Below are 11,563 nucleotides of genomic sequence, written 5' to 3' on the forward strand. Positions count from 1 at the left end.
TATATATATATATATATATATATATATATATATAGATCTATACATATATATATATTGATTAAAATAATCAATTTTTTCTTAAAAATAAGAGTTTTAAGACATTATTGTATGAAGAGACAAAGAGAGGGAAAAAAATAATAAAATATTAAAAACAACTAAGTAACTGCTATTTTAATTTACTAATTTACCTTTTTATCATTTTCAAAAAAGAATAGCCAGTTTTAAAATAGAGGTTCCACTCTTATATCATCTGATTCACAAAAAATATTTAAACTCTCAGTTTATTGAAATGTTTTAGTTTATTGGTTGTTATTAGTTTATTTGCCATTCTAAGTTTATATTTTATTTTATTAATATATTTGATACTATTAGTCTATGAATAATCATTAAATGCGAGTAAAGGTCAGCTATTGCTGAAAGTTTCCCGTCAAGTTGAAAAATTCCATCAGAAAGTAGAATATCACTATGTTTAAAGAATAGAGTGGTTAAGATGTGACGCAAATTCTTAGACTGTGACGTTAAAATAAAGTTAAAAAAGAAACGCGTAAAAATACACATTAATGATCAAAAGATTGTTTCCCAAGGTTGTGATACAAGTAGAGATACAATTACAAATGCATCAAATAAAAAAAGTTTCAACGAAATTTTACTTTAAATAGCCTTTTTTCATTAATTTTTTTGAAGTCTCAGTACTTGTATATTTTCTTATTGAATTGGTATTTTGAAAAAACAAACAAACTGCTCGACGTTGAAATAACGTTACAGAGAATACGAATAAATATAAATTAATGCACAATTACTTTAAAGTTTCAAATCCAATTCCTTATTTCACGTACATATACTCCAAATGAGAATGCATGTTAAATAAATCTGTATAATAAGTGAATGTTTTAATTTATTTTAGTAATTTTTATCACATTTAGGAAATATATGGAAATGACCTGCATATAACTGCATATACAGTTTAAACTTATGTTCAATTTATGGACAGTTTAAATGTATAACATAAAATTTGTGTTTTGAAACTTAAGTATATCTTAAATCTGATCTTAAAATTAAGTTAAAGATACGAATTCAAATTAATGGTGTAAATCGACAATGGTTTTTTTTATATGATGTTATGGGCTTCATACAATTTTTTAGTTCACATACTGATACATCGAATGAAAAATAAAGCTTAAAAAATCTATTAAAATAGAAATTTTATTATATAATAAAGTTAATTTTTAATTCTTGCATTTTTCTTGAATTTTGCAATTCAATGGTTGAATTAAATTGGGAAATGACTTAACTAATTGCGACGATACCAGTTTCGTTCGTCATCTCATTTTACATCATTTTTAACTTATAAGTAACAGGGTTTTGAGATTATATACTCAAATTCTAAGGAAACTCATAGTTTGCAATAGTACCAAGCAAGTACATATTAAAATTGTAAAGTTTTAATGCTTTGTAAAATTCTCCGGTAAAATAAAACTGTTTTAAAAGTGTGTTTTTAGTGTTAAGTGTGTGTCTCCTTTATTTTTTAAAAAGTGCTATTTTGTTAAAAATGATAATTCAAATAAAAATTTTGAACGGATTTAATATTTTGCTTTCAGAAACAACATGTAATAGATAGATAAACAACTATTCATTTCTTGTAAAATATTGAAGTAAATAAGTAAATTATGTAGATAAGAATTTTGAAGGTAATTTCCGGAGTTTTATTTAATGACGGTATGATAAATATAATTTTTAAGGAAGTTTTTGATTAATAATGATATTTGTTTTCAATAATGGATATCGCTTCTTATGTTTAAAGCCATAATCCAGAGAAACAATGAATTAATCACTTTCACCCATGTTTTGAATTGAGAGAGAAATATAATTTGAACACATTTTGAAGAAACTAGTGATATGTTACAACACAATATTAAATCTATGGTTAATACTACATTTGAACTTTCAGCCAAGATAAAAATACACGATTCAATGTTCAATCATATTAAAAAAAAAAGAGGACAATTGAGTTCTGCATATATTTCATTGATATATATCTACTAATATAATTTCTCAATCAGTAATTATATTAATACGTAATATAATAGTATATTAATAAGTAATATAATTACGTAATAATATTATTATATCATTACTAACATAACTTATGAATTAGTGATCATTGTATCAAGCAAAGCAATGTCATTTTTATTCGTTTCAGTTAAAAACGTGGTTGGGGGTAAGTATGAATGTTTCAAATTAATTTTTCCATTTTCTTTATTTAGAAACATTACATGCATTCTTGCATTTTAAAGGAATTTATTTCTTAGTTGAATGCAATAAAGATAAATACTTACAAACTTATTAGAATCGGATTATTAAGAACATATTATTAGGATCATACGTAAATTCAAGATAAACTCTCCTTATTTTATGTGTTAATGAAATTGAACTTATGAGCACTATAGCTGATTGATTAATTTCAATACTCTAATGTTTATAAATTTTTAATACTTCTTTGAAACCAAACCTATTAAAAATCTGCTACTTACATTAATTTTCCAAAGAAATTACCCCGAAGCTTGGATTATTGCATCATATTATGTAAGGTTGTAGGAATAATCATTGAAAGTGCATCATTGCCAAACTGAAATCTTCTGTAGAATGAGATGCAATCAAATTGAAAAAACTGTGAAATTGAATTACAAGGTAATTGGAATAGCAAAATGCTGAACTATATAAAAATGCTCTGAATGCATAGAGGGGAGGGGCATTGCTGCTTCTTGAAGAAGTTATTTTGATTAAAGGAACTGTTTAGAAAAACTTTGCTCTCTCTCTATTTATATATATATATATATATANTATATATATATATTCTTCTTCTGTTTCTTGTGGTTTCCTTGAACAGTCGGAACTATGGTTGTTTGGGGTAATTTACCACCAACTGTAGAAACTGCTCCCGCACAGACGTAATGGTAATGCTCCCCTGACAAAGCTGCCATGTATGTCAGTGCATCCATTTGTGTTTTTCTTTTCTGATTTTTAGCATGTTTATTTCTGTTTCAAATTTTTCGGCTTCTGTTGTGGTTTTCGTGAGGTGATATTCAGGATTAGTATCTTTCGGTTTTCTCCTGTGGTGTTCCTTTCAGTTCCCTTATGAGCAAATAACTTGCTTAATTCATTTCATTTTAAAATATTCTTCCTATATTTTTTCAGTTGTGACTTTAGCTGATTGACTGTTGAAACTGGGAATTTTGTATTTTATAGTTTTTTCTCTTCAATTTTCATTATTATTATATTTATAACTTAAATTGAATAGAGATAGAAAAACAGAAATTATTATTTTGCATATTTCTTGAAAAAAATTGCAAAATAATACGATGATTAAAATTAAGAATTTATGAGAAAAATTATTTCAGATTTGATACTTTTATTTTATAAGCCACCAACATATATATTTATTTTACTTCAACTATATATACTCATTAGATTATTGGATATGTTCATTAGACTGAGCTGTACTAAACAAAGTTGAAAAAAATGAAAGATAAGATTTACCATCGATTTGTATTCAGTTTAATTTATCTAATTTTAGATAAGTGCAGAAAATAATATTATCTTTTAACTTGTGTTAAAAAAATTTATGGCATAAATTATAATTTGTTAGTTCGTTTTAAAAGTTAAAAAAATATTGAATTCTTTTCAGGAAATTATTTTTATTTAGTAAAAGAACATTAAAATGAATTTGAATTGTATGACAGAGCTTAGATTCAAAATTTAATATCGATACAGTTATTAAAATACTTTCAACAAAAATTTTAGCAAAACGTTTAATCTAATTATTGAATGTTAATAATTCTTCATATAACTAAAGTGACAGTAATGGTTAAATTATTGTACTTAATGTAGCTGAAAAGGTATTTAGAAATTTAATAAAGTTTTTATTCGTATATAGCTATGAAATATTTGATAATAATTCTACGAAATTTGATATTTATTTAAGAATTGTTTTCTTATCTAATAATTGAAATTTGGTTTTGAATCATTTTTCTTTTTCTCTTGCAGAAGTCTTACCACCACGTAATAATATTTAATTTATTTCTTTGTTGTTTTCAAGTGCATAAAATTTATCTTATATAATCATAAGTAATACTAAACTGAAAAAAAAAATAAAATGTTACTTTTACAGTATGCAATATACAAAAATTTTGGTTTAACTTTAGTTACGGCTGTATAAGCAAAAACTTCTCACAGTCTTAAAAAACAAAATGATGGAAACCTTCCATTTGTAACATTCTGTCAGTTATTGTTTTGTGACTAAGAAAGTATTTTGTTAATATATAGTATGTTCGTATTGCGCAATTATTTGAGCTTTACTAGAGCCGTTTAGTTTTTTATTTCTTTTTTTTTCAAAATACAAATATTTAGCTTTTTCAAGCCTATTTTAAAATGTCAAAATGTAAAAATTAAATCGAATAAATTTTAAACTATTATATTTGAATAGCTCACTAAGTAAATAGAAGAATTTTTAATTGATCTAAATATTAACTTTGTAAAAGAAAGATAGAAAAAATAAAAGGTAAGTTAAATGCAAATATACTATTTTTGTTAAGTTATTTTCAGCTGCTATTTAATTACGCCACTAAAATATAAATTGTAACAAATACACTGTGTCCAATGCGGAAAATATTTTTCAAACCTCTTTTTATGCCTAAATATTAAGTAAACCATTTACATGCAAATTTTTCTAAAATGGAATATGTACTTTGAATTTGAATTTAATGTGCAATTAAAGCTCGACAAATATTATTTTTTTTACATTAAAAATTTACATTATGAAGTATTTTTTGCATTTAGTTTGGTCCGAAATTATTAGACTTTTTCCATGCATTTTAGAAATTTGATATAATTTGTAATGTTTTATTATGTTTGTAAAAAATAACTAACACATTTCCAATTTTTATAATTCGTTTAAAATACTTACAAGCTTTTAAAAGGATAATATAGTCGTTTGTTAGGTATCGGAATCAAAATTTCATTTTATAACTGGGTTATGTTCAGTGCATTTCATGTAGTTGTTATTAAGATATTTAAACAAGAAAAATACTGATGTTTGAGTAGAAAAAGGAGTTATTTGCATGTTCAGGTTCATTTTCTTTTGATATGAACTTATAGGGGACTGATAACAGAATGACAGGAGCGGGATGTACTCATTCATTCTTATTGTTTGCGCTTTTCGTTGAAATTCTACGTATCTGTAGAAAAGAAATTCTTTCTTATCAGGCGTTGGCTTTCATAGGGCTGAAATACTTTCCCTGTGTTATTTGACAATGAGGGAGTTAAAATCTAGGGATTTTTCAATGTGTTCGAAACAATGATGATATATAGATTCTTGCTATTGATATCTTTTCCATTCGGATTCTTTTGATTTATTTTACTTTTGTGTTAAATTTGTTGTTACAAAGTGAGTTAATGAAAAGTGTGTCCTTTTTTTTTATTTGTCTCATTTGCAAACATACTAGATTTGTTTTAGTTCCATGTCTAAGAGGTGCATAATGATAAAAAATAATGGCTTAGATAGATTTTCTGATTCAGATTTAGTTAATCCATATATTTGTTAACTAGGGCCTGATGAGCCAAGAGTTTTAATTTATACAGAAAATGCAGGTGAAACAACTTAGGTGCTATACCATTTTATGTCCGTAAAATATTGTTTTTAAAAGCTATATAGGAGAAGATGAAGTGGAAGTCAAATTTTAGAGTCAAGCGAAAAAGTGAAAGTCCGATTATAAAACTGAATAAGATAGATATAAACTAAATAAGAATTTGTTGAGAAAACAAAATTGAAAAATCTGGAAGCAATTTTGTGAAAATTTCATGAACACATGAATTATGCTCCTCTTGATGTATTTAACTGTTTAATTGCGAAATTCGGAAAGGATTGTCTAAATAACTTGAAATTTGATCAGTTTACTACTAAAGAGCATTTAAAGACAAAAAAATAAAAGAATGGAGTGAAAGAAGTGTTATATTTTTAACGATGCTCCATTCTTAAAAAATTGGCCATCGGGGAGAGCTTTTTTTTTAAATATACGGTGGTTACGACTGCTTTAACAACGTTCCTGTACATATCTTCAGCTTAATAGAATGGTATACATGAAGTTAAAAAAGACTATAAAACATCAATTTTGATAAGTATTATTTACTTACACTTCAGATAAGCTTAAAATGATCATTTATAGACTACAAATTTTGCGTATTCTCCAAGGATACTTTTTAAAATATATCAATATGAGCACAGTTCATGAGTGTCGTACATTTTTGCAAAATTGGTTCAACTTTTTTAATTTTTCAACCTCATCAATTTTCTCATTCTAAACTGAATTTATAATAAGGCTTTAATTTTACTTTCAACTTTAATTTGAACTTTTTTCCTGCAATCGTAACTAATGTTTTTTTTTAATCTATTTTAACGACTACCTAAGCAACTAGCGTCTTGGTTCGTCAAGTTCTGACAGAGAGATATTTAAGTCTTTTAATTCTGAACTTAAACAGTTTCTAAAAGAACATCTTTTATAATTACGAATCTTTCGAGTATGGTGCTGAAAGCAAACAAAATCTGAAAATGGGACAAATAAAAGAGAAGTGTCCCTTATAAATGACAAATGCATCTGGGAAAGAATACAAATCATAAGAATCATAATGGAAAAACTATCAATAGCAAGAAACTATTGAATACCATTGTTTGAAAGATATTGAAAAACACTTTTCATGATGAATTTCCTCTACAATTTGAAAATAACACAATAAAGCACTCTCTGAAAGCCATGGTAGTATCTGAATTTTTTGCAACAAATAATTTCAATAAAAGAGAAGAGCACTGATAATTAATGCATGCGTTGCATAAGCGATAGTGATAACCTCTGCGACTATTATAATTCTCCTGCAAATTCTACAGAAATTGAATCTGAGCCACTTTTTTTATTTCATCGTCATTATTTTTCCAGAATAGCTATCACAATAGCAACTGATTTACATGCAACAACCTAACTCAAGGAATCATCCGAAATTTAAAAAGAGAACTCTTAGAATGCTAATGTTACAAAAATGAAAATGTTGATTTTGATTTAATATTTTAATTTCTAAATTGAAAAATAAAATGTTGAATTGTATGCCTAACAGATAGTTATTATCTTATTAAAACTAGATTTTTTTTTGTAAATTATATTCCAAAAGGTAGGAATATTTACCCTCTCTGTCTGCTTCATACCTCATACGTTCGGTGTTTTTATGCCAGTGTGGTTGGCGTCGCATGGCATGCAACGAAGAGGAAAAGTACATCGATGAAATTGAGTTTGTTGCTTCTTACACGTCCCCCGCGATTATTTTTGTCTATCCCGCGATTATTTTTGAGTTTCTGAATAATGCTAAGAGATGCTGAAGATCCCACTTACTTCTCAATTTTCGCTGTGAGATTTCTCGCCTTGAATTGAAATTAAAATCCTTCTTAATTTTCTGTAATTTCGCTTTCATTACTATTACCATTGGATGTCATAATTATTATGATGAATAAGGTTGGAAAATTATTAAAAGTAAGGTTGGAAAATTATTTTCCAAAATATTTTTTGCTTAATTTGAATAAATATTTAATGCAGATATTTATCTTAAGCACCTTAAAGCTATAGAGTTAATAAATATGTTATCACAATGTATTTTTTAGATAAAAACTTAGGTGTATTGCAGGGAAAACTGGAGATAACTGGACGGGTCATCACATATCTCACCACCAATAGGTCAAGCAAAAACCTGCTTGCTGACAAAAACATTTTGCGTTTTTTGAATTTAGAAAATATTTGATTTCAAGCAATAAAAAAAGTTTTTTGAGTTGGAAATTAGAAAAATAATCCGACAAAGAAAAGAGTTAACAACTTACATCAAATTTCTAAAATTCATAAATTCAATAATTATGTTATGGCTCTCATATTTTCCTTTCAGAATAAATTGTAAATATAATAATTGTAAATGTAATAAATAATATAAAAGTTCATAGGGAATAGAATAGAATAGGGAATAGAATAGAGAGATAAGAACATTATTTTGAAATTCATAAAAATGCTAGTATTCTTTCAAAGAGTATATTTTAAAGACACCTATTTTTGTGTTGCACGCAGTTGTAGCATTAGCTGATTAAAAATAAAAAATTAGCAGTTTTTGAAATGTATACCATTATAAATTAGTATAATGTATTTTTAAATTTAGTTTAAATGCAAAAAAAACTTAATAATACATTAAAAGTCTACTGTTATAAGTGTTTTAAACCATAATATTTTTTTTTGCAGTTAGACCAATTACTGACAGTAAGTAAAGATCTCTTTTCCTCTCTCCTTCTTTTTTTTCTAATATATGTAGCATTATTTATAAACTAAGGAATTTAGAAGAATTTTGAAATGAATATTTTATTAACCTTTTTCGTCATTTATTTTTCTATTAACATTTATTTTTATACATCACATTAAAATTTTTTTTTTACAGAAACACAAACACTTGATTTGTTTTTAATGTTAAACGTAATTCTTTTTGGCTTAACTTCATTTTCAAAAATGTATGAGATTTTACTGCAATGTTCTTTAATCGAGGAAAAAAATGCGGTCAAAATTACTAGAATATGTCAAAACTTACTATGTTTCTGGTTCTATGGAAACAACAAAAGGCTCTGTTATTTTCACCGAAACGCTTCCGTCATGATTTTGATGGAAGTAATAATAAAATATGATTTTACAATATGTATTAAAATTTGATAATTGTGGTTAAATTTGGTAATTGGCAGCATAAAAACTATTTATGTGGTTAAACTTACTGAAAAGTTTTGCATTTTTCATTAATGCATGATAATAAAAACTATAATTTAGAAAAATATATATAATTTCCTGTAAGCCGTTATCAAGTGAACGGAAAAATTGACAAATGAGTGATATAAATAACGTATAATTTAGATTTCACAAAAATTATGTTATTCTTTTTGTCAGAAATGTCGTCATAGTGTACGGTAATTTTACCTCAATTTTTCCTCGGTTTGTATTCTGATTTATAATGATCAAAAATACGCTGTAAAATTGATTCTGATTCTGAAACTCACTTCTTTTAATTCTCAAACTTATTCTGCTTCTATTTAGTAGATCTGCTAAAGGTGTCATTAAGATTATTCTACTATGTGTCACTACTAGTGTTTGATTTTGCGAAACAACACTTGACTTATTAACATTGAACTTTAAATTTTAACATAACATATTAACATATAACATTAACATTTCAAAGCATGGTATTAGCTGATCTGTATAAATATGGATATTTTTCAAAAGTGTTGACATTAGTTTGCTCATAAAAAGCTAGTTTAAAAATATTTCAGAAAAGTAATAGAATATTGATATTTCAATACTGTTTAGTTCATGACAATCTTCCGGATAATAACAATTTAACCTTCAATTTAGGCAAGAAAAATTGGCTAATGAGTATCAATTGTATATTTTTGATACATTAAAATATTGAAAGATTTTTCCTTGAAAAATAAAAAGTTTCTGAGTTAGACAAATTTCAGAGCATTTATTAAATTTAAAAATGTTTGATTTCCAAATTCGCTGTACAGTGTATTATTAGGAAAAGAAATACTGTTGCTCATTAAAATAAAAACTGATCTATAATATATACTTTTGTTAAATAGTTGCTCAACACATCTAGAGTTGATATATTTAATTATGTTGTTATTTACTTATAGCTGTTCTTGGATGTAAGTAATTCCAGATGGAAAAAAATAGTTTTATAAATAAATATATAAGTGTTTTTACATTCTTTTTAAATATAACTTATTACTTAGCTGTATAGAAATTTTCTAAAAAAATTCTAAACAATATGTTGCATGAAAGTGTTTGGTAAGAGAATCATTAATTATTGTTTTTAATATTTGAATATTTTAGGAAAATATTTGCAGATTTTAAGCTTGAAAAGTAAGTGTTATAGTTTTCATTATTTTTTAAGAAAGAAAACTATTTGGAAAATTTTTTATGCTTCTTAATGCTGCATAAAATTACTCTTACATTCATATAGGCTTAATTTCTTGATTAGTTAAAGTAAAATATCATTATATTACTGAAGGAAATATAAAATGACTGAATATGAATGCAATACTTTAAAGCTACACTCAAAGATAATCAAAGCGGAGTTTTTATTTTTTACAGCTTTTCAATACTTCAGATTACCCGTGTTAAAAACATTGGAAGTAGTTTTACTTAGTTTTAAGAATATTGCATTTGACCGAAAACATACCACAACCTGTTTTGTCTTCCTATCTGATATTAATTTAAAAGGAGCAAAAACTATAAACGCAGGAAATTTATTTATATATTATTCGACCTAGTACAACGAATTGACTGTAGATATAGTAAACTAAGTTTTGTTTTAATTGAAATATAAATATTTAACGTTTTCAAAGCTTACATTTTACAACTCAATAATCATCATTCTTAAAGTACCACCTTTACAAACTTGATCTGCAAAGTAGGAATTTTCGTATATATAAACAATGCAAAATTTATTTGTACATATATATAATTTTTTTATTTTTCTGGATTTATACAGGTTTATAAATTTTAAAAAATTTAAAAAAATTGATTAGTGAGTAATTAAACTTCCTTTGTAATTTAATTCAATAATATTAATTTCACTTTCAGATTCATATAATCAGGCCATACCAGATTTAAAGAATGAGAGGAAAAGAAAGAAGTTTTGCTTTTACTTCTCTATGATACTACAACTGATTATTAATCTGAAATTTTTTTGTAAACGCTTGATAGCGCTTTAGGTCTGGTACAAGCAATGATAAAAACTCTTAAATAAATGTGTCTAAAAAATTTATTGCTTTTTGTGTAAACTTTCAGGAAATATGTCAATGTAATACGGTGTTTTGATTTAGTGCAAACAATTGAAACAAAGCGCTTATTTTTCTTAAATTCCAGATGAAATAAAATAAATAATAAATTCCTCTGTGGTTTTAAAGTTTAATTTAATGCGTTGCAGATACATTGATAGTATTATGCGGTGTTCTGAATTGAAGTAAAATGATTAACTGAAATTTCTGATGGAAAAAAGTTTTCGAAACTAATTTTTATGATATTATTAATTGAGAAATTACAACGCAGTTACGTTTAACTTCTCAATATGTGTACAAAGATGAATGTTGTGTTACTTAAAAGAGGCAATGTCTATGAAAATTGGTTATCAATCTAAGAATTAAATTGATAAAAAACTTTCAAAATTCTGCTGTATTTCTATTATTTTTTCAATCCATACAATATATTCTTCTAAACTGCCACCTGTTATGAGACATTTAAAAATATCGCAATGTAATGACAAGCGCATTGTTTAAAAGTAACACCACTTGAAATAAATTCCTTTGCTCAGAAATCCGAATTCCTTGAGACATGATCATCAATTGCAATGCAACCTTCATTCAGTAATGTCGTTGAGAGGTGCACCAGTGATTTGATCCATCAGATCTCTCTCTCTCTCTTTATATATATATATATATATA

General features: G+C 25.7%; 1 protein-coding gene across 3 annotated transcripts in view; it reads left to right on the top strand.

Moving 5' to 3' along the window:
• The window catches only part of LOC107456753 (uncharacterized), a 27,237-nt gene extending 16,217 nt beyond the window's left edge, over window positions 1-11,020 (top strand). For 2 of the 3 annotated variants that reach the window (XM_071183545.1, XM_071183546.1), the window contains exons 11-15: window positions 2,201-2,218; window positions 4,045-4,059; window positions 8,319-8,336; window positions 9,951-9,980; window positions 10,704-11,020. In XM_071183545.1, coding sequence (XP_071039646.1) covers window positions 2,201-2,218; window positions 4,045-4,059; window positions 8,319-8,336; window positions 9,951-9,980; window positions 10,704-10,834 — 212 coding nt within the window. In that variant the 3' untranslated portion in view covers window positions 10,835-11,020. Of the gene's footprint in view, window positions 1-2,200; window positions 2,219-4,044; window positions 4,060-8,318; window positions 8,337-9,751; window positions 9,764-9,950; window positions 9,981-10,703 lie in introns of all 3 variants that reach the window. The other variant, XM_016074701.4, reaches the window with a different exon arrangement.
• The last annotated feature ends 543 nt before the right edge of the window (window positions 11,021-11,563 follow it).

The sequence above is a fragment of the Parasteatoda tepidariorum genome, chromosome 7 (genome assembly GCF_043381705.1).
Source record: "Parasteatoda tepidariorum isolate YZ-2023 chromosome 7, CAS_Ptep_4.0, whole genome shotgun sequence".
Taxonomy (NCBI): domain Eukaryota; kingdom Metazoa; phylum Arthropoda; class Arachnida; order Araneae; family Theridiidae; genus Parasteatoda; species Parasteatoda tepidariorum.